Below are 24,707 nucleotides of genomic sequence, written 5' to 3' on the forward strand. Positions count from 1 at the left end.
TCCTCACTAAAAACTTTGGCTTTTACCTTCCTCAAAACTATCCCTCCTTTCATCTTCCCTTTCGAGAACAACCACCACAAAAGAGCCAGAAAAGTTAAGAGCGGTGCCAAAGCGGCTTCTCCCTGGGGTGCGGCTGCCCTGCCGGCTCACCTCCTCTCCCCGTAGAGGACGTAGGAGCTGCGGAAGAAGCCCAGCAGCTCGTTCTCGATGGGGGCCCCGTAGAGGAGCTTGAGGTTGTAGCTGCGCTGGGCCTCCAGGCTGCGGTTGAGGACCACCACCAAGGCCTGGGTCTTGGGGTAGAGGAAGAAGGCGGCCACGGGCAGGGCTCCGGCCAGGCGGTCCTCGGCCAGCCGGGCTTGGTGGACCTGCAGGCGGTGGGCGTGGAGCACCAGGTGCCGCGTGGGCCGGAGGCACTCCACCTGGACGTGGAGCTCGCCGCTGAAGGTGAAGTTCTCCAGGAAGACGCTGAGCATCAGGGTGTAGTGCAAGGGCCGCAGGTCGCCCGGCAGCCGCAGCCGGGTCCACGGGGGCTCTTCCCGCCGCTTCTGCCACTCTTCCTCCTCCTCCTCCTCCTGCTGGGCCTCCGCCTCCATCCCTGCCCTCTCCCGGGGCTCCTCCCTGGCTCCGCCGGAGCCGTTGCTGGCCCGGCTCCTCTCCACCGAGGCTGGGTCGCTGCTGCTGCTGCTGCTGCTGCTGCTAGTGGTGGTGCCGGTGGCAGGGCTGCCGCTGCTGCTGCTGCTGCACTCCTCGACGCGGACGCTGAGGAGGACGGCGATCATGGTGACCAGCAGCAGGGCCAGGATGGAGACGGCGAAGCCCAGCACCAGGCGCTTGTGGACCGTGATGTGCCGCTCCGTGGTGCGGGGTCTCACCGCCGCCGCGTCCGCCCACTGCCCCGAAGAGAGCGAGCGGCGCCCGGTCCGCTGCGAGGAAGCCCCGGCGGAGGCGGCGGCGGCGGTGGCAGCATCCTCCTCGATCATCCTGGAGGAAGAGGGGGAAGGAAGGGGCTGATGCTGCTGCTGATGCTGCTGCTGCTGTTACTGCTTCCTTTCCTTCCTCTGCTCCTACTTCTCCTTCTCCTCCTCCTCCTCCTCGGCCGAGGGTCTCCTCCTCCTCCTCCTGCTCCCTCAAGGACCCCCTCCCCCGGGGCCAGGGAGGCATGAGAGGCTGCCCGGGAAGGCGGGAATTCGAGAAAGAAGAGGGACCCGGCTGGCTCTCGCTCTCTCTCGCTCTCTTCTCCTCTTCCTGCCGCAGCCGCTCTCTCTTCGCCGGCGTCCCTCAGAAGAAGAGGAGGAGGAGGAAGAAGAAGAAGAGCAGCCCCGGAGGCCGGAGGAAGAAGAAGGCACCCGGTGGAGCCCCGCCACGAGGGAGAAGGGGGCGGGGAAAGGGAGGGGCCAGCACAGGCCCCGCCCTCCCCTTCTTCCTCCTCTTCCTCGGCGGAGCCTGCGGGTCGGACTCAGAAGCGCACAACTTGGGCACCGCTTCGGGCTCTGGCTCCCTCCCAGCCCTCTCTTCCCGCCCGACGCCAAAGGGGACTCCTCTGAGGAGGAGGAAGAGGAGGAACAGGAGAATGAGAAGAAAAAGGAAAACCAAGAGGACGTGGAATAAGGAGAATGACAATGAAAAGAAGAGGATGAGGAGGAAGAACAAGAAAAGGAGGAGGGGAGGAAGAAGAAGAACAAGAGGAGGAGGAGGAGGAGGAAGAAGAGGCAGAGGAGGACCGGCGAAGCGAATGGGGTGGCCCCCCTTTTTCTTCTTCCTCCTCTTCCTCCGCTTCCCTCCCTCTGGGGCTCCTTCTCTCCCTCCTCAAAGTCCCGGCGCCCCAAACTCGCTTCCCGCTCGGGGCCGCCTTTGGGCTTCCTCCCTGCGGCTCCCTCGGCTCTCCGCCTTTGGCTCCCTCCGCAGCCGGCTCGGCGCCCCTGGGTTGTCACCCCGAAGAAGAGCAGCAGCAGCAGCAGCAGCAGGCAGAGAAGCGGGAGGCGGGCTGCTGCTGCTGCTGCTGCTGCTGCTGCTGGCGGTGTGGCAAAGGGGAAGTCGGGGCCCAGCGGAGCTGCCTGGTCGCTGCGCTTTGGCTCTTCAGGGCAGCGCCGATGTCGGGGGGACCTGGTCTGGGGGCCGGAGAGAGGCCCGGGGCGTTGGGATCGGGGGGTGGGGGGTGGCGTTCGCGCTCGGCTCTTTGTGCAGACCAGTCCTCCTTTTGCAGGACGCGTCCTACATTTCAGCCTTCCAGGCTAAGAAGCTGGGCATGGTAGTTTGTTGTGGCACCTCAGAATTCATAGAATTATAGAGTTGGAAGAGATCGCAAGGGCCCTGATCCAGTCCAACCCCACTCTGCCATGCAGGAACTCTCAATCGAAGCATCCCCTTTGACAGATGGCCGTCCAGCTTCTGTCTAAAGGCCTCCAAAGAAGGAGACTCCACTCCACTCCGAGGGAGTGTGTTCCACAGTCGAACAGTTCTTCCTGTCAGGAAGTTCCTCCTAATGTTGAGGTGGAACCTCTTTTCCTGGAGCTTGCATCCATTGCTCCGGGTCTTAGTCTCTGCAGCAACAGGGCACCATGGCAGTTAAACGGGCTCAAGCCAAATTGTTTCTCCAGTGTGGATGCAGCCATGGAGTCCCCAATAAGCACTCACCCACCAATGCAGGCTTTCTTTTTCTGCAAAATGGTTTAACCCTTCCCAGTATGTGCCCCTTTAACTTTCCAGGCCAGGGCTGGATGCATGTTGTGAACTCAACAAGCAAGCCATGTGCCACAGAGTAATGAACCATGCCAGTGCCAGAACCATGTTTGCACTCCCTGAGTAATATGGAGCCTCAATAACTGATGGAAGAAGGGTGGTTTTTTTCAAAGGGATACCCCTGTTAATAAGAGAGCCAATGTGGTGTAAAGGGGGGTTTGAGTGCTGGATTAAGACGCAAGGTGTGTAAAAAAAAGAAAGGCTGTGTGGTTAGTGAGAATTGTCATCATGTTCCTTACCACCAGGCCTTCCCAGCTCTGGGAGACCAGAGTTCCCAATCAGCCATGGAAAGCCCACCAGGACAGAGAGAAAAAGAGAGAGAGAAAGGAGCACATGGGAAAGCCTGGACTGCAGTATCCTGGCTGCTCCAACCTTTCCCCATTGCATACCCCCTCCATTCTGACACCAGGAAGCTGATCATGGCCACAATTCACTTCACTTTGAGATCAGAATGAGGCACCCAGCCTCAATCACATGGCATAGAGTCATAGAATCGTAGAGTTGGAAGAGACCACAAGGGCCATCCAGTCCAACCCCATTCTGCCATGCAGGAACTCTCCATCAAAGCATCCCCGACAGATGGCCATCCAGCCTCTGTTTAAAGACCTCCAGGGAAGGAGACTCCACTACACTCCAAGGAAGAGTGTTCCACAGTTGAACAGCCCTTACTGTCAGGATGTTCCTCCTAATGTTGAGCTGGAATCTCATTGTTCTGGGTCCTGTTCTCTGGAGCAGCAGAAAACAAGCTTGCTTCCGCCTCAGTATCACATCCCTTCAAATATTTAAACAGGGCTATCATATCACCTCACAGGCTGACTTGTCCTAACTTCAGAGTGATTAACTGGCACCAGTTGAGAACAAACTGGTTGTCACAGTGGTACGCATTTGAAACAGCTGCCCAGCCATGAAACAAAGGTCTACAGAACTTTGCATAAGATCTAGAGCAAAGAGTACATTATTTTAATGCATATTAAGGGTGTCATACCCTAGTTCTGGTGTTGAACAGGTTCAAATCAGAAACACAGTTTGGGCCATGCATCGTCCAGTCTCCCCACTGTGATGTTGGGGAGGTCATTTTATTTGGGCCGTGGAGACAAGGCCAAAAACAGGCAACCCTCCTTTGAATAAATCTTGCCAAGAAAACCCTATGATAGGGTTGCCATAAGTCAGAGTTGACTTACAGGCACATAGCAACAAATAACAAAGCCGTGTTAGGCGTTTTATTACATGGGAAAGATTGGAAGTTTAAAAGGGGAGTGGCACATGAAAATCGCACATTCGCAATTAAGATTTTTATATGACATCACCATTAAACTGACATTATTCCGGGAATATTGTGGTCAAATCACGCAATAGTGATAAAGGTTTTCACATGATGGCTCAATGAAAAGAGATTCAAACGTCATTATCGTGGAAATAGCCAGGCAGTAGACAGCAGCAAATCATTTACGGGAAAATCACATGAGTGATTTGCTGCTGGTTATTCCCTGGTTATTTCCGGGATAATGACTTCTTTGTATGAAAATCTTAATCGCGTTTTAATAGCAGTTGCACACTTTTAAACTTCCAATTTCCCCCTGTGTGATAAACTCCTCAGTCCATTAAAGCAAAAACAACCTCCTGCGCCTCAAGACTACAGTATGCAAAGGATCTTGTAGCACCTTTGAGACCCTGAGTAAAAGATGTTAAAGATTTAAGCTTTTGTAGACTTGACTGACTTCCTCAAATGCCTGGAGATTTATTACAGTATATCCGGGGGCTGCTGCTGACCTCCAGTGGCTCTAACACTGCTAGAAGTACTCCTTACTAACAACTAAAAACACTGTTTAAGAATGTAATAGCATCAGGACATTAAACCCTCATGTACAAAACAGATTTTTTTAAAAATGGTGGTGGTTATGACAATGATAATAGCAACCTGTTGACCAACATGTTCATTTCACTCCTGACAGACCTGCTTTTTTTTCCAGTCAGCATGTACTTGTGTGAAGTAAACAGTTTGTCACAGACACAAAATACAGCGCTGCATGTCACACTTAGATATTAAATATCTTAAATATTAGAATATATATGACTTTAAACCAAAAGGATTACCCCAAGGCAAGAACGGGAGCAAACAGTCTCACCATAAGCATAACAATGATATGACTGGCTTGAGGTTTCAGCACAGACAAAAAAGATTAAATACCTAATAACATAAGAACAAAATTTAAGGATACCAGTGACATAGAGCCTCCATAGAGTCCTACTCCAATGTCTCATCCTGGCAAGGAAGTGACTCTGCATTCATGAGAACTGTGTAAATGGAGCATAAACTCTTGTCTAGTTCAAACACAACTTCTGTGGTGGATTCTTTATGTCATCCAAGTGCCAACCTAGCAAGAAGTTTTTCACTGGAAGGATAGTCATGAAGTGGTCAATTCACCATAGCAACTACACATGAGATAGTTGCAATCTAAATCACTGAAAGCACAACCCACATCAATGAAACCATAGATTTTCAAGGTAAGTACATGACAGAAAAAGGCTAGCATGGGATAGTGGTTTCAGTATTGGACTGGCATTTGGGGAGAGCATGGTTCAAATCCCTAGCCATGATAAGTCTAGCTCTCTCAGCTTCAGAGGAAGGCAATGGCAAACATCCTCTGAACATCACCAAGAAAATCTTATATTAGGGTGACCATAAACTGGAGTCAGGTTGAAGGCACTTAATAGTAGTGGCAACTATAGACAGGCTTATGCAATTAACCAGATACACCTTCGGTGTCCACAATAAGAGATAACCAAATGGCTTCTTATGCCATAGCTCTATAATGGGAATACTGGAATGTTAAAATGGTTTTTCAGATTGGATGCAAGTAGTGTCTATATGTCTTTAGGGCACATCCCGTTCATATTTGGATTTATGTAGATAAATATAGAGCAACTAGCAATTTTTGGTGAAATGTGTAAGCAACTTGCTCCAACTAACCCCTACAAATTCAGTTGGCCCTTCGTATCCATGGGTTCAACTATCCACTGCATGGAAATGTTCCAAAAATATTTCAATTTCAAAAAGCAAACCTTGATTTTGCCATTTTATATAAGGGACACCATTTTACTATCCCATTACATGTAATGGGATTTGAGCATCCATGGATTTTGTTATTCATGGGGGGTCCTGGAACCAAACCCTAGTGAATACCAAGGGCCCACTGTAATAGAATTGTGATAAAAGATGTTTGGACCAGAAAGCATGTGTAATTCCAAACAAATCAAGTTTCAATAGTTCTGTTAAGCAAGCATGGGAGGAAGCACACTTACATAGCAAATGCAGTTGCTCTCCTGAGTAAAGCAATCCCACTCTTGCCTGCAAGGATGAAAGCATTAAAGTTGCCAAGAAACTGCCTTCAGCATGTGTGTAAAACTGTTCACAAAAGCATTCAAGCACATGTTTAAATCTCACTTCAGTCAACAGAGATGTATGCAGGCACTGAACACATACAGAATTCCAAGGCAGCTGACAGAAAGCAAAGAGGGAACCAGAAAAATAAATGAAGGCAGGGGAAAAGGGTAGGAGGTAGATATGCAAACAGTTGAAGACATTACAAAAAATCTGTCATTGTTTCTTCTGACATGCCCTTCTAAGGACAACAGTTTCCCAACACAGACACCTAGAATAAATCAATAGTAAAGGTCTAATCTGACATAGGCAGTGTTAGATTTTTGTGTACACAGATTTTCCCCTCAAATAAAAATGTGAGACTCGTGTTCAAAATTCTGTCCTCATTGTATAAAACACAGCCTCATTCCTCTCTCATTCTCAGTTCAGACTTCAATGTTATTTGTTCATTTATATAGTTACATACATGTTTCTATAGTGCCATATATGCTTTTTATTTAAAAAAATTAATCCTTTAAGCACAGTGTAAAATACAGTGTAAAACAGACATAGGGGGAAAACACAAGAATGGGAAAGTAGAGGCAGATGATTGAGCAAGGAGAGGATTATTTCCATCACATGTAACACTCCTTCAGTTACAAGAGATAAATTGTAGAAACCAAAGCTTCCTGGGAAATATGGGGCCTCCTTTCCCTGGAAAAGCTTGATTTTCAAGGAAATTAATGAAGTGGTTGCACAGGGCTATTTGAGGAGGTAGTCCCATATATAAGGAACAGCAAGAGGAAATGGCTAAAGTTCTTTTAGGGAGCAGGTCATTTTTAAGCAATGAACAGTGATGGAGCTGGGTCAACAGAAGTCACAGCAAATGATGTGTTAGGATACAAAACTAGAAGGCTAAGGATGGGCAAAGCCTAGGAGTGCTTTGAAGCCTTCACTGAATAGCTACAACTCAATGCAGTTGATGAGTAAATGAGCCATTTATGTGTGGCTACCAGTACCATATTAGTTTGCTATCTCTCTTACACCACAGAGTATTAATACTTTGTTCACTAGGTTCTTGAAACTTAAGATGGTAGTTCAAGTGATACTATAATGAAATCCAGTGGTACTTCATAGGCTACTTTATACAGTGGGCCCTTGGTATCCACTGGGGTTTGGTCCAAAGACCCTTCATGGATACAAAAATACATGGATGCTCAAGTCCCATTAAATGCATAGTAAAATGGTATCTGTTATATAAAATAGCAAAATAAAAGTTTGCTTTTTGGTGTGTGTTCAGATAGATAGATAGATAGATAGATATAGATAATATTTTCAAGCTGTGGATGCTTGAATCCATGGTTAAAACTGTGGATACAGAGGGTTGATTGTATCTCTTTCTGACATTGCTTAGGGTTTATTGCAACTGGAATTATTACTCTTGTCAAACTGGAGGCATGGATTTAATCATGAAAACCAAATGAAATACACCTGGGAAGAGAAAAAGGAAGGACACAATGGATTTAGTGTGTATGTAATGGGAAATGGGAAATGTAAATATGTAAAACCTAATGTGCAATACCTAAATATGGAGACTGTTGTTGTTGTCATTGTTAGTTGCTCTCAACATGACTTCAGTTTAAGTTAACCCTGTGAATTAGACATCTTCAAGACCCCCTGTCTTCTACCTCTCTGCTCAGGTCCTAAAAGCTCAACCCTGTGGTCTTCCTGACTGAGTTTAACCATCTAACTCAGTCTTCCTTTCTTTCTGCTGCCTTCCACTTTTCCTAGCATCATTGCCTTTTCTAATGAGTCTTTCAAGGTGTGTCCAAAATGCAACACCTCAATTTAGCCATCCTGGCTCCCAGGAAGAGTTCAGGCCTGCTCTGTCTAGGAGCCATTTGTTTGTCTTGTTGGCCATCCACGGTATCCTTAGCACTTTTCTCCAGCATAACATCTCAAATGAGCACACCACTCCAAATACAATACTTTTTTGAATAACTGGCAATGCTGGATGGAGAATTCTAGGTTTTGTAAAAATCAGAATACAAAGAGTGGGACTACAGTACATAATAGGTTTGAAAGATTTCTGATTGAAGAGGCATTTCCAAAGAATATATAAATGCTGAGATGGTTTGCAACAGCTGTTCACTTCTGTTATTAGTGCAAAACTATGGCCAGCTCTGAGACTAGAGAACTACAAAACAAAAATCTGAGGACCTACAGCAGATATTAGTATGCATGTTCATTAAATATTTGTGCAGGGATGTGTGTCTAGATGCTGTTACATATTTTTGTAAAGATTGTTTCAAGAACCTATCAGAGGGGACATCTTCTCTGTAATATTTTAATTTCTTGCTATATTCTTAAGATCCTATTTAGATTATATTATTCTATTTTTCTTATCCACATATTATTTCAGTAGCATATTTGAAGCATTCATCTTCAACATGCCAAAATTAACAAAAATCTGAATATCTAGTCTAAGACAGAAATTATTGGATGAAGAACAGATGTTGTTTGGTGTGACGACTGGCTTCACTTGACCAGTCTTGAAAGCCTGTATTGAAAGCCTGTCTGTTCCCAGGGGTCTGAAGAAAAATAAAATCCTGCAGCATTCACATCATGATACACAATCACCAGAAGAGTAACCAATAATATACTGATTTTTTTCCTGATTAATCCTGCCTAAATTAGAAGCAGTGAATCCATGGGATTTGCCTTTGTGATTAATCATCATTCGGCCACTAGTTCAATGATTCTAACCAACAGAACTCCACCTATTTTTTAAAACAATCAGGATTTTTTAAAGGGTGTGAAGTATTTTACATTCCACATTACATTCATATCATAATATTTCTGTATTTCTTTTTCTGTATTTATATAGAGAATTGCTATTTCACAGAAGCTGAGAGATTGCAACCTGGTCAGTTTCACCTCAGAATCTTCCAGTCTACTCTACTGAGGTATACTTGGTTGTCTCATTGGCATTCTATCATTTGTATAGCAGCAGTAATGACTCTCCGGGGATTGGGAGAAGCTTAACAAGAAAGAAGTACTTTCAACTATGCCAAGTCAGAGGGTGGAGGGAGTGTGTGTGAAGCTGTACTTACTCTACAACTGTAAACATATTTATAAAGAATCATGTCAAATAGAATTTAATACCTAGTTTAGCTGAGTTTAGGATTTTACCCTGTGTATAAAAATAAATATAAAGGCCATGGATTAATTTATTTATAGAATTGTCCTGCAATGTTCTTGGGAATTTTCTTATGAGCATGGGATCACAAATGGCTTTCATAAACTTTGCCTCTGAAATTCACTTATCACCTTGAGTACTCTTTGTGACACTATTAAAAGTTAATAGATCAAGCCCCGTTTCTGTAACAGCATCTTGGTAATGATTCTATTATTTTTAAAGGAAAAAAAACCCTTTAGGCCATCAGCATCTTGCATGCAATGACTTTTTTTATGAGATGAAGGACAAGATTTCATTTGTGCAAAAAAATGCTTTGTCATAGACCTTAACCAATTCATTGTAAACTGTACCTCTAGAAGAGATGCTTTAGAATACACCTGGACTCACTTCAGATAATGAAATTCCTACTCCATACAGTAGCCAATATTACAGTATTGATACAAGTCAAATTGGTAACATCAGCTTAATTCTTTTTTTGTTGAGATTCTAGTGGCACAACTTAGTATCTGCCTTGCCATTTTGTACTGTTAGCAGGAAGACTCTATAAATAAGGGATCTAAGCCATATATCATAACTGAGGGACAATTTATTCATGAGTAGTACTTACTTAAACAGCATGTTACAGTGTACATCTTAAAAAATAGGGAGAGGGGGCTTTGGATCTTTTTGAGTTATACTTCATTATTTCTGGATATACCAAAGACTTTTTCCTGGATGACTCTGGAATTTTTAGAACAGTTGACAGAGTCTTTCTGCATGCCAGGTTTGAGGGTGGAATTATTTCTTCTTGACTCCAAGACTGATAACAAGTCAGTCTGTGATCATAACCAGATCATAACTATTATCTTGTCATATACGCAGCCAGGAGTTTCAACTACAGTAGACTCACTGAAGCAAAAGGACGTTGCACAATTGTTGACTTAACATTCACAATTGATTCAGTTAGGCCTGTTCTAGCTGGGATTACCAATTGTATTTAGACCCCTGTTGCGAAAGGTTCTGCAGCATGTCCGTTGCTGTCAAGATTAAGATTAAAAGTCTTAGACCTTTTAAAACATTATTTTCATTTGCTCCTAGTTTCCCTTAGGCAGCTTTCCCAAGCTCTAGATAAATGCTGTTGCTTCATAAGAGGAGGCACAGAAATTTACATCCAACATCATGCAGGTGGTCACCCATCACCACAAACAAACTTTCTCCACAATTGTATCCAGTTCTGGGCACCCAATTCAACAAGGACATTTACAAGCCAGAGCATGTCCATAGGAGGTCAACCAAAATGGCAAAAGGTCTGGCAGGGAAGAGAAGGTTAAGAGATGACATGATAGCCATGTTTAAATATTTAAACATGGGATGCTATATGGAAGAAGAAGCAAACTGGTTTTCTGCTGCTCCAGGGACAAGGGCATGGGACAATGGATTGAAACTACAGGAAAAGAGGTTCCACCTAATAATAATAATAATACATTTTATTTATAGACCACTATTCCTCAATGATCATAGCGGTGTACAGTAGAAAAATGCAATACAATACAATACAATCGCTCTCCCTCAAGATGGTGGCTGAAGGGAGGGCTTTTCTTCTTCCAGGCAGGCTTGGTGGTGCTAGCCTGCATCTCTCTTCCTCAAGATGGTGGCTGAAGGGAGGGCACCTAAACATTAGGAAGAATGCCCTGATGGTAAAGGTCGTTTGACAATAGAATATGCTCCCTCAGAGTGTAGTGGTCACCTTCTTTGGGAGTTTTTAAATAGAGTTTGGATGGCCATCTGTTGAGGGTGCTTTGATTGTATGTTCCTTCATGGCAGGGAGCTGGACTCAATGGGCCTTGTGGTCTCCTCCAATTCTATGATTCTCTGTTCTCTCCTCACAAGTCTGAGCCTCATAGAATCATAGAATCGTAGAATTGTAGAGATGGAAGAGACCACAAGGGCCATCCAATCCCTTTAAACCTCTTCTAGAATGATTTCCTCCAGACTACATACAGGGTCTGAGGGGAGAGGACTTCATTATGGAGACATTGTCCACTCCTGATCATGGTAGAAAAACCACATGAAGCATTGGTGTATGGTTTGAGCATTGAACTACAACTTTGGGGATGAGGGTTCAAACCCACACTCAGTCACAGAAGCCCAGTGGGTAATCTTGGTGAAGTCACATTCTCTCAGCCTTAAATGAAAGCAAGGACAGCCCCTCTCTGAATAAATCATGTCAAGAAAATCGTGTGACAGAGTTGCCTTAGCATTGCAATAAGTCAGAAATGATTTGAAGACACACAACAACAACAACCTCATTGTGGTGACAGAAGTAATTTCTTCAGCAGAAATACACCTTTGGCTCCTAGCCAATATTGAGATGAAATAATGTGATAGTTTTTTTTCATCTGTGGTTCTTCATTTGAGTGAAGAGTGGCAGATTTTATTGAGCTTTATATGTTCTGAAAAGAGAATTTCCTGTGGAAAGATAGCATATGGCATTGAAGGATTTATCTGCAGAAGGGTGAAGAGTATGATACTAATGCAAAGGATTGACATGTTACATGAATAATAACAATATATTTAAGGATTCAGTCCTCAAAATATACAGTTGCTCCACTGATTTCACTGTTCCTCAAGGGCTGATATGGAAGTCAAGAATCCTAACTCATTTGCACCCACATTAACTGCGGTGCAGTAACAATGTCTGCCTAACTTCCTAGGGCCGAAAGGAACCAAATCATGTCTGATTTTGGAATCTAAACAGGGTCAACCCTGGTTAGTGTTTGCATGGGAGCTGTGGGCTGAATTTGAGGGGAAGGAACAGGAAAAAACACCTCTGGGTATTCCTTGCCTAAGCAAACCCTATGAAATTTATGGGGTCACCATAAGTCAACAGGTGACATGAAGGTGAGTGTGTGCACACGCACACACACACACACACACTGTTTGCTCTCATGACATATTAAACCATCTGGGTCCTACTTGCTATTAACTACATCTATAGCATCTTGTATTCAAAAGTACACATTTGAAAGGATATTTTGGCTACTGAAAGGATTGCAACACCCACCCACTCTGCCGCCGCCCTAATCACACCCTACTTTTCAGTCTTTTCTTTATAAGTCACTATAGAGAAAGTAAGTAATTGTCAGCACAGCAGTTCTTCAGATATTCATCCATGTCCTAGCAAACTGGGTCAAGCCATGTCATAAGTATGCCTAGGGCTCTCTCCAGGTTTTTGTAGCATATTGTGCCAGCTTGCTGCCCTGAGCTGGCTCACAGTATCAGTTTGTGATGTAACATGGGACTCAGTGGTAGTTGCTGCCCATCTGATCACTGCTTGCTTTGTTTAGGGCCAGGTTCTTTGGGATACTTTGCTTGTTTCTGTTTTTGAGGATGTGTTTGATTATTGTTATTACAATTTAAAGAAATGTGTTTTCTAACATTAGCCACAATCTTTGCAAAGTCAAACATTTTAAAATTTCAGTTATTTCAGTGGAAGAGCGATAAGGATGTCCCTAGTCTCACACTAGAATCAGTCTTCCATCTAAATGTAGTGAAATCAAGAGGGCTCAGTCATAGGATCAGGCTAGAAGTGGTTAAAACTGGCCAGATGTCCTTCACTGGAAAATACTTTGTCTCCTCCTTAGCATTTGAATGCTTACATTCCTAAATTACATTCTCATGATTAAGACATTTCTAAATATTTAAAACCTTGATAGTTTTGCCTTTGGTTACATCTTGCTATAAATTTCTACACATTACTCAAGTAATGAATTAAATACATTTCCTTGTTTCAGTTTAAAATGTATCGATTTTACTTTGTTGTTACTGTAATATGAGCTGCTGTTCATTATTTCACATTACTTTGTAAAATCTTACTATGATACAGTCTTATCATTCTTCTTCCTACCACCACCCACTAGCCCCTATGTTGAGCTATATCTACATAGTTTTTCTTTAATCAACCCTTTAAATTTCAATAGCTCCTATATTTTAAAAGGGAAATTTTCTTCTCAGTACCTCTCATCATTTTCATCTGTATCTTTGTTTCACTGTCAGCTTTGCTCGTGTGTTTTATTTTCTTTATATTATTTAAAAATTAAATATTTATAAAGTTGATTGTTGTCACCAAAAACCTTCAGCAGTGTGCATTCATTCAATGCAAATCACTTTGTTTTCCCATGATTATTCAGTTTCTCATTCTAATAACAGTATGCAATACATGGGTTCCAATCAAGTGCATATTTAACAGAAGTGTGAGCCCCATTATATTCACATTGGCTTACCTCTGGGTGGAAATTCATGGATCCCAGTGAAATTCTGAAATCTGGAATTAAGTCAGTGAGATCTAAGCAATCTAGTTGTTTTTAACATAGCTGCAATGATGATGATGATGATGATAATGATGATGATGATCTCTGACAAACCTTATACTATCTGACAGACCGTATCTCCTAATATAAGCCTGCCTAGACCCTGAGATCCACAGGAGAGGCCCTTCTCTTGGTCTCACAAGCTTCACATTTACAGATGGTACTAAAACAACAGAAGATCTTCTCAGTGGTGGCTGCCCCTATACTTTGGCACTCCCCCTTAAGGAGGCTAGAATGCCTCCTTCCATCAAAACTTTTTTATTCAGACAGGTTTTTAGAACTGAAAGAAGACTCTAAATGCTGTATTGTTTTAACTGTATTGTTTTTTAAATCTTTTCAAATGAATATTTTTAATATGTTCTTAATTTAATTTTCTTTAATGTGGCTTTTTGTATGTTTTTAATTGCAAGCTTTTTAATGTGCATAAGCTACCTTGAGCCCCAGCCTTGGGAAAAGGCAGGATGTAAATGATGATGATGATGATGATACCACCAAAACTACTACAGCGCTTGGAAGAAGATTTGGCTTCTTGGTTTTTTTTACTTTGCATATATATTTTGTAGTGTAAAACAGTTATGAACTTCAGTTTTATCATAATAGGAACATGTTTCTGAAATGGTAGTAGTTCACAATTCAAGCCTTATCCATTTACTTTCAAAATTAAACAGCTTATCAAACAAAAATCAAACATCTTTAAATCTAGTTTAAAGGTGTATCACAAAACGTAATGTAATTTACAATAAAATAATCTTACTCCTAATTGAAATAATATTGATTCAGCATATGGTATTCTGCATTTGCTTTTCACTTTTCATTAGGAAAATTGTGGTTTTTCTCTTTAGTGCCACCTTGTGGGTCAGCCAGCAAAAATAAATATGAAGGTCTCTCTTATACATGGTAAGCATTGTCCTTAAGTCTGAAACAATATTCTCTAATATACAGGAAGTGCTTTATTTGATAGGAAATCCAAACCAAAAAGTGTTTGCAGAAATACCTACTTGCTAGTTAGGTAAAAGACAGAACAATATTATTGTGATTAAAAATAATGGGATCTAAGTAAAAATCAGTACCCAATTAAGGGATAATGATCAACTGCATCCTTCAGTAAATGATATGATGATGTTGTCCAATTGTATTGATAAATTCTGTGGCCTTCTCCATGAACAAAACAGGTTTTTGAACTAGTGCTAGGGCATATTGATTATTTCTTCCATTTCTATCCCACCTTCACAATATCTTCATTCACTTCATTACAGGAGGTTCTTGAAGCGTGTGCCAATAAGCTCTGCATGTTCTGTGAGACTGCTGAGGTTTTAAGTAAAGTCCCAGAGGTATGCTTTGTTTATGTGATCTGAGACCAACCTAGCAAAGTAATAAGTGACTCATCACCAAAAGATTAGCCACCAGGTGATGAACTGACCAAAACAATTATAAATTGTTTTTCCCTCTCTATTTGGTAACGACTCTGGCTATGTTTTTCTGGATTCCCCTACTCAGCTACTTGAGTATTAGTTTTATATGCTGTTTTATATCTTGTTTTATCTGTTTTATTGATTATTGTAATTTTATCTGGATTTGTATGCCGCTTTGATCTGAATTGGAAAAGCGGGATAGAAATAAACTATTATTATTATTATTATTATTATAAATACAGTGATGGCATGGAACAGCTGCAGTCTGTATCAGTGAAGGGACTTGTGTGTGCCTTCAGGTGTGAGCTGAGTGGAGCTCTTATTGTGGAGTCTCCTTTGGAGGTCTTTAAACAGAGGCTGGATGGCCATCCTTTGGGAGTGCTTTGATTGTGTCTTCATGATGGTAGAATGGGGTTGGACTGGATGACCCTTGAGGTCTCTTCCAACTCTGATTCTATACTAAGTCATTTCCAACTTATGAAAACCCAAAGGTGCACCTATCCAAAGGTTTCTTACTAAGACTTGTTCTTACTCTAAGACTTACTAAGAAGGGGCTTGCCTTTGCTTTTTTCTAAGTATGAGAGAATGTGATTTGCCTGAAATCACCCCATGGGTTCCCATGGCCGAGTCTTCAAAGTCCCTGGTCTCCAAAGTCATAGTCCAGCCCTCAAAACACTGTGCCATGCTGGTCTGAACTTGTATAGTGACAATCTACACTCATGTAGTTACATGGTGGTTGTGCTACACCAACCTTCTGCTGAAAATTGACACTGTACCATTGATGGTATATCTGCCAATATGCTTACTGTCCCATTGTTCAAGGGGGATGCACAGTAGCTGTTTCTGATGTCCCAATGAAAGTGGTACATGGGTGGTTAAATATCTACCAAAGAATGCACATCAGCTCAGTTGGAATCCTGTTGATTAATGCCAGCTAGAGTAAATCTATTGGGTCAACTGTGGACTGCTGAGTCAATACATAAGCAAATCCAATTGATCCAATGGCTCTACTCTAGTTGGGATTAACAATATGATTTATGTCAGTATGGAATTGTTACATTTGTGAAACTCTACTGATGCAGCCATGAATTGAATATACACATTGCACAACAGACACAAAAGTATAACTGCATGTGCAAGGTAAGTGACACAAGTGTATGACAGCAACAGGATTCCACCCTATGCTTTGCACACAAAACATTTCACAAAGGATGCTTTCCACAAGAATGTTGCAAAATTGTGATAAAACTTGTTTTTTGGGGGGCGGGGATTTAAATAGTGCAAAACGTTTTTTTCCAGAAGCAAAATGCACAAAATCTATGTAAACATGTCCAAAAGCAAAAACATTTTTGAAATTCTTCATTCTTGTCTATAAGTTTGAAATAAGAAAAGATTTACATCCCTACACTGACTTTCTAGATACCACTTGTTTAAGGTGGTGGGAAATGTATTTGTAAACATGTTTAATCTATATGGGCATACATACATTCCTGGGCTTAACACAGATAATTTATCAAAGAGATTCTTAAAGGATCTCAGTTGCACCCTGTCCTAAGACACATAATCACAATAGTTCAAAAACTATTTCACTTCTTGTTCAGAAATACACTTCTAATATTTGGATTGGTATTAAGCATTGGAAACGTGAAACTGAATATACTTTGTGAACCTCAAAACACCTCTGAGAGAAAGCTAAAAAAGTATTATTGTATTTAGTTCCTCCTGTCGAGAACAGCTCACAGAGTTATTAGGATGCTATAATTTTTAAATTACCTTTTTATTGCTTTCACTGCCAATTCTATTTGGGTTTCCATTGCCGGGGATTTGTCTGAAAATAATCAAGACACCGCTCTTATTAACCACTAAAATTAAGTTTAAAAACAAGGGGAGTAATGCTGAGCCTTGTTGTGTGCCCTTAACAAACTACAGAAGATATATTAAAAGAAAATAATAATTAGCTTTGCATATGTAAAGCATAAGGGTCCTATTATATAACTCTTGCACCAAACCTTGTTTGTTTAAATAGGATTTGTGAGGGAAACTTTGATTATATTTTAAATACACGTTTTAAAATGTGAAATTTGCACTTCTACATATATAGTTGCAGGTTTTATTGGCATAAATCACATAGAATTTCCCTGAGATGAATTTTGATATATACCCCAAAGATGCTATATTATATTGTGCAATATTAGAGATATATAATGCTAATTTTTTAACTCTATATTTTGCTTGAAACAAAAAGTACTGTATCGCAAAGCTGGTCCGACATGTACTGCTCTCATGAAGCTCGGTATGCAAATAATGTGACCAGAATCACATCACCTCTACATTATTTCTTTAATATCAAGTAAGGTTTCCTATCAGCCAGATGGGTAGACTTCTACTAGCACCAAGGTGGATTATGATAAAAAGAGACAGGTGTGCACAACCTCCTTAAGTCTGTGTCTAAATTGGATAACTCTTTAAAATTTCCCTAGACGGCTTTATATTAATTACAAATCTCTGTGGGAGGGCAAACTTCAAGGAAATGCTGCATATTGGCTGAGAATACAACCTGCATAATTAAACTTCTGAATCCATGGAGAATATGCTCTGGAGAAGTTGAATGTCAGATGTACACCATGTGTTCCCCACCTACCCTCAGGTCACTGGATGTTGCCTTTTAAAATGATGTTCACATTATGAGATATTTTTTGACTGGAATTATGGAGCTGAGCATGGTGCTGAAATTTCTTTGAACCAACATTGGTTTGGGGATTAAGATACTCCTGTTTAGAAGAACAACCTGAAAATTTCTTGAGAAATTAAAGACTTTGTTATGATTACTTCAAGAAGTAGGCAGCCTTTTTCAGATAAAGAGCCACATTCCCTCTGAGAAATTAAATGGGGGACTCATACCTGCAATAGAGTCAAACTTTTCCTTCTCTCTCTCACTTTCCAATTTGTTTCTTCCATGTTACAGGAGAATATTTCAGGGAATCTCTTTCCAGTGTAAAATAGCTCACAAATATTTTGAAAACAAATGAATTAATGATCCCAGAGTGCTTGTTATCCAGAAAGAAATGTTCCCCAGACCAACTACATTCTTCAGAGGTTCCTCAGAAAGACTCAGTGATTTTCCATTCACCCAACCAAACCACTTTCTTACAAGTCACATTTGCATGTCACATTTCTATCCTATCCGCATTTCTATTCTATTACAGAATGAATGCAGTTTGTCCAAAGCCCTCCTTTCCATTTTTCCCTCCCCCAACACAACAATTCACACTCTCATACACAACTCTTTTTTTCTCTCTCTTACACTCACAGCACTCATACAGTGCCTTTTTTTAAAGTGGATCCAATTGGATCTGCACTTCTGAAAGGATTTCTGACCAACTCAGGAAATAATGAGACCAGACACAGAAAACAAGGTTATAAAATAGGCCTATTAACTTTATCTCTTCGAGATCTGCAAAACACAGGCAGGAGAAACCTCATGAAGGAACAGCTGACAGATGGTCTGCTCCCACACCAAATCCCCAGCGTCCCCTGAGTGAAACATCTGAGCCCCAAGGGCAATCCAGAAGTGTGTTGCTCGCCAGCCGGCCCACATCTGGAAGGCCAACCCAAGACCTCCCCCACTTAACTCATACAAGATTTAAGTGAGGGTTTAAATCTCAGGCCAGCCCCAAGGCAAGTCTCTTTCCCCTCCTGTTTAATCACAAGACCTAAAAATCAGTTCCAGAGACTTTGTCTTCATCCCTTAGGAGGTGCTGAGGTGTTCACCTGAACCTCTATCTCCCCCCACCTATGCCACAGACAAGTGCATCAATACAATGTGACCGCCGGGCCTAACAAGGCTACAAGTGCAGCATTATAAAATGCCCACTGGGCCTATAATTCCTGTACCCCAGGGGTCTCCCCAACCCAAACAGCCCAACAAAGGGGCCTAGGGAAGGACCCACACCAGTAGCTTAGCCTCTTTTTATTTGTGCTGGCTTCTGGGCTTCCTGCCACCTCCACAGGTGGTGGTATCCATGCCTATCTCCTAGTCAGTGGGGATGCTCTATGCAAAGCTTGCTAGAAGAGGCACCCCAAGGTGCAAGAGGGACTGCCTCTGCAGTCCTCTGCCCTCTGCAGCTGCCCAGGAGCCCCAAAAATGGCCTCAGTCCAATTCCCTCATTGGATGCTGCCACACCACCAGGTGAGCAGAGCCAACTCCAGCCGGCTATCCCTAGAGGAAATTGGCTAATCAGTGATGCTGGCTCTCTTTCTTTCCTGGCCAAAGCTCTCCAGATAGTCAACAGCATGCTGGAACAAGCCAGAACCATCCTGGCTCCAGCACTTTAGGGAATGGAGAGTGCAGAGCAGGCAGGCCTTAAATAGCCTCAGGCCTGCCCCCATTTTCTCTCCTAACAGCCTGCAGAGCCTGAGGCTATTCAATCACAAAATCGGAGGAGAAGCATTCCTCTATGTCTGAGTAGACAAGGTTTTGAGTTGCCTCTTGAGACCTAAGTTAATCTCTCTCACACAACAGCCTAAGAGAAATGGGGGATGCCAGGGGCTGCATATGGTCCACCACTTGCCAGTTCCTAATCTATGGTCCAGCACTTTTTGTCTATAGATATGAAGGTACAGACACCATCATATTGTATTTTCCCCCACCCACTTTATTTTCAATTGCCCATGCTTGGGTGTGTTTTCTGTTTCCATGAATGATGTTTTTAATGTATTTTCTTCAGTTAAGTTCAGTTTGTCCTCAATAACTCCACAGACCAGTCTTTAAATTGTACTTAAGCCCCAGTGCTCTGGTCTGTTTTGTGTTTTATTAATACAATTTTATGAGATATGCGTATTGTGAGCCCAGGGCAGGCTTAAAGTAATAAAAGGGATCATTTAGCACTTCATACCAAGCTCAAATTAGTCTTGCTCGATTTTTTTAAAGGCAGCTATCTGCCTGGATAAAAGCAAGTGACAAATTGGAAATAGTGAACATATTTTAATTGAAAGATCACTATTGAAACTGGGGTGGTTGCTCTGGTTCCGATTCATTACTTCATATTCATTTCTGAAGAAAGGTTTATATTCCGTATGGAAACACTGGATCAGTGTGCAATCCAGGGAATTACTTTAATTCTTTTGAGAACATCAGAGATTAGTCTTCATCTATGTCTGGAAATGTCATAGTAGATCAGATATGAGGAATCTGTGTCCCTTCAGATATTGTTTGATTCCCATCAACCACAACCAGCATAGCCTGGGAGATGGGAATTGTAGTCCAACATCATCTAGATTAGCTGAACAACTCAAATAGGAATTCTAATTAGGGATGGTGAAATCCATTGGCTTCACTTTCTTACACTTCAGACATGAAGGCGGCCATTACAGGAAACTTTGATAGCTCTTTTCTCCTAAAAGTAGCCAATTGCTGGGTAGCAAAATGTCCCTGTCCATTTAGGGGGTGGGGGAGGAAAGCAGCAAACACTCAGGTTCTTTCCATCTATTCTAAAACATGAAGAAATTTCAGGATTTAGGTAAATGCTTATTTAAAATGAACCAAAACTAAATTCTCAGACAATCCTTATTCTAACTAAGAAAATTTAAAGAACATATTAGAGGGGTGAAATCATAGATCATTTTGTTGGAACTGAAACTACTTATGTTCTTCAAAATTTTGTTTTGCTGTTGTAATTAATTAATATTTCTGCTAAAAATCACAGAAAACAACCTTTTACCTACTGGTTCAATAAAAAGAAAAGTCAGAAAAGCAGTTGGGATGGGATAGGAGCATGTGCGTTACTTCAGAGCTAAACCTCCTGCAGTGTAGGGACATAGCTTCTATGCCTACACAAAGTTAGGGAGGCTCAGAGAAGTCACAAGTAACTTCCAACATATCTAGGCTGAGAGGGAGTTGAATTCAGCACAACTTCAGATGGCCTGTTGCTGGTTCAATTGGTCATTAGCCATTTTAGTAAATTAGGATTGCATCCTATATAAAAAAAGAATATCTTAATACATAAAAAAGAATATAAAAAAGGTCTCCTATTGTGAGACATGTTTTTTACAAATTATTTCCTTTGTCAGTTCATAGTATTCATAGATATTTAAATCTATTATCAGACTCAAACATGGATAATCTGATGTCATAAACCATCCATATTCTTGTTCACAAATCCTTAGCTTCCACCCGTAAAGCATGATAAATTTTGTTGTGGCATTGCAGGAGACTGTCCATTATAAAATCAACAAGTCTTTGCAATATAGTTTTTTCCCCCTATCTACTATGTTTGTATCATTTTGGTTTGTATAGCTTACATCATAAGTTCATCAACTTTCTTGGTAACACTGGGTTGATTTTTACCATCTGTTCTCCCTTGGCCTCCCATATATTTTGTGAGCACTCTCTTCTCTTTTTATATGGTGTCTGAGCAAGCTACATTATGCTGGTCCTGGACCATTCCTGGAGATACATAATGCTATAGTAGTATTGCTCTTAAATGATCATAAAAACTTATACTGCAAGATGTTGTTGACATAAACCTATGTTACAAACAAGTAAGAATTTTAAAAATCCATAAAACAGCTGAAACAAATTCTCGCCTAAGTACAAGCTTCAACTTCTGTACTAGGCATTAGGGTCAAAAGTTGTAAGGAAACAGATCAGCAAGATCTGGATGGATTTTAATATTTAACGCTATTTTAGGGTGAGAGGGAAATAGGGAATTAGGATTTAATATGTTTTATTATGTTTGTACTTGTGGCTTGTTGTGTTGTATTTTCATTGTTGTTTTGTTTGTTTGTTTGTTGTTACCTGCCTCAATCCAATACAGGGAGAGGCAGGATACAAATAATAATAATAATAATAATAATAATAATAATAATAATAATAATAATATAAAAGAAGAGATTTCTATGGTGACAGGTTTCCATGCTTTGTCCTGGATTCGAGCAACATTGGGTACATGCTTGTAATAACCCTAGTTCTGACTCAGTTTCTAAGATCAATTGTCTTGACTGTGTCTACATACCTATCAAATCTGTCTAATGTGGTAAACAAACAGGACCTGTTTCCACTGAAACATTCTCACCAATTTGAGACATATTTCTGGAAAGCATTATAGTCAGTATCTGCTAAGAGTGGTGGACAGCTATCTAAAGTGGTGAAACAGTGAAGTACACTGACAGTTTCTCACTCCAATGGCCCTGAAGTGACTCCATCTATCCAAACTGGCCATTAGATCTTGTGACTGGAAGTAGCATAAAATGCCTTCTTGCGCCAGTTTTGCTCTGGCATGTTCCTCAACTCTGCTATGTTCCCTGACTGATGTTCACCCCTGTCTTCTGGCTTGTCCATAAATTCTGGTGTGTTTTTCAATCCTGAATTGTGTGATGGACTCTTCATTTCAGGTTCTCCTGAGACTGCTATCCACAGCTCAGCTGTATATGGTTACAAGATGTTCCTAAATAATCTATTTACAGGCCAGCTTGTACGTTATCTTAGTAATATGGTAATGACTTTCAAGTAACCCAGTCCAACCTTTCAGTGGTAATGCCTGTAAGAGGAAACATATGAGCCAAGCAACTGATGGGTTTGTTAGCATCAATGCTACCCTGTGAATAAGCAAAAGGAAAAAAGAAAACCAAATCCTTCAACCTGTAGGCAAGTGTACAATTCTGAGAATTCAGGAAGTGATAGCTACTAATTTTCTCTTTTGTCTTCTAGGCAGAAAATCAAAACTATTTAAACGAAAGGATGTGTTTTAAATCAATGTATGTTGATAAGGGGCAAACATTGCTATTAATACTTGCAAACACTTTTTCTAATCTGTATACACAGTCCCTTACATTTCTGAGGTGTATAGTGCTGCACACCCACCCCGATCCCAAGGTCACATTTACCTTCAGCCCCACAAAAAATGGCTGCTGTCAGAGATATGAGAAAACCTCATCATTTTCTGGTTTTGATGGCAGGTATTGTCATCTCAGCTGAGATGAGTAAAGTGCACCCTAGCAGTCCTTTTGCAGTTGTACTCACTCCCAAGGGGGGCTGATCAGTACTTTCACTGGCTTTATCTCTTTCTCAGTATGATTTTGTTTAAACTTTAAAAACAAACCAGTTACTATAAAAGTTTCATGCTGTCTCATTTCCAAAAAATGGAATAAAACTAACTGAAATCACCATTTTTCACATAGAAACGTAGGTGATAGATAAACTACCACAATATGTGCAATAAACTACCACAATGTGTGATCTAGATTTGCTCTCTCAGATTATCACTTTGCCACCCAAAACTCAGCGGATAATTGACTCTGAAAAACCCAACTTGATCACACATGTGAATTAACCTCACAGTCAAAGGGGAAAAGGCCTGATGCAAGCCCATATAAAGCCCTAAGCCTGAGCATAATGACATATAAATATCAATAGAACTGCTACCATCCACCAATGGTACGGTACAGTTCTAACTAAAAGCAATGGTCGCCCGCCTCGCCGGGCAGACCGTTTTGCCGCTAGACGCGGCTGGACTACAAGCCCCAGAGTGCTCTGGGGCTTGCCCGGCTCCCTATTGGTGTGCGGGGGCGGAAGGGGTGGCCCTTCCGCTCCGCGACGCTCTGGGAGCCGGTCTCGTTGGTGCGGGGCTTCCGGTCCTCCAAGGCTGCCCATTGGTGGGCTGGGCCTTGGAGGCGGGGCCCCGCACAGCAAGCAGGGAGAGAGGGGCCTAGGCCTATATAAGGCTGTGTTGCTGGCCCTTTCCCTCAGTCGGTTGTTTGGCTTCGAGCAGAGCGGAGCCAAGCTGTGGAAGGAAGCAAGTCTTGGTGCTTCTCCCGCCCGCCCACAACTTTTAGTCACAACTGTTTAGTCACAACTTGGCGGCAGCATAGGCCAGGATCTGCACGTTGTGGTACCAGGGCTATGGAGCTCTGGTTTGGGAGTTAATAGGTACCCGGGGGTGAATAGGGCAGGCGTTTGGCCATTGCGGGGGCCAGAACGCAGGAGCGCCTCCTGGTGACTAGGGGCTTTGTGAATTGGTGAACGCAAGACAAGGTTTGCGGTCAAGTTGTGTTCCTTAGCCCCTAGGTCATCCCAAGTACCGGGTGGGTGCCCGGTTTGGATAATCAGACTACATCGGGTGGTTTGATTGCACAGATCCTGACCTTATGCTTTGTGCCAACCCTACCAATTGTTTGCAAATAAAGTTGTGGCCTTACTTCCAACGTGTTGTACTGTGGTTATTTGACAGCAACATCTGAGGCAATCTGCCAACAAATATGAAAAACAAAGCATAATACAAATATATAATTATGAAAGTCCCATTTGCCTTAGTAAAGACTCATAGATTAGAAAATATACTAAAACTAGATTTATATATATTTGAAGATCTATGAAATACCAACTAATTGGAATTAACATATTAATTATTTAACCAGTAATTAATTAATTAATCATCAGTCAATCAATGATAAATCAGACTGGAACCTAGTCATGAAATCAGAAGAAAATGAGGACTTGGAACAGCAGCTATGAAGGAACTAGAAAAGATTGTGGACTGTAATGATAAATCATTAAAATTAAGATGGTATAGTTGGCCCTCCATATCTGTGAGGCTTCCATTCGGGATACACTCACACACACACACCCCTGCTGATACCAAAATTCATGG

General features: G+C 41.8%; 1 protein-coding gene across 1 annotated transcript in view; it reads right to left on the reverse strand.

Moving 5' to 3' along the window:
- LOC149312169 (thyrotropin-releasing hormone-degrading ectoenzyme-like) overlaps positions 1-995 on the reverse strand; it is a 298,564-nt gene extending 297,569 nt beyond the window's left edge. The window contains exons 1-2 of the mRNA XM_089524096.1: positions 957-995; positions 151-923 (exon numbers count right to left, since the gene is read on the reverse strand). Coding sequence (XP_089380222.1) covers positions 151-923; positions 957-980 — 797 coding nt within the window. The 5' untranslated portion in view covers positions 981-995. The remainder of the gene's footprint in view (positions 1-150; positions 924-956) is intronic.
- Positions 996-24,707: the final 23,712 nt, after the last annotated feature.

The sequence above is a fragment of the Sceloporus occidentalis genome, unplaced genomic scaffold (assembly GCF_023333645.1).
Source record: "Sceloporus occidentalis isolate IW3139 unplaced genomic scaffold, rSceOcc1.0.p SCAF_5, whole genome shotgun sequence".
NCBI lineage: Eukaryota > Metazoa > Chordata > Lepidosauria > Squamata > Phrynosomatidae > Sceloporus > Sceloporus occidentalis.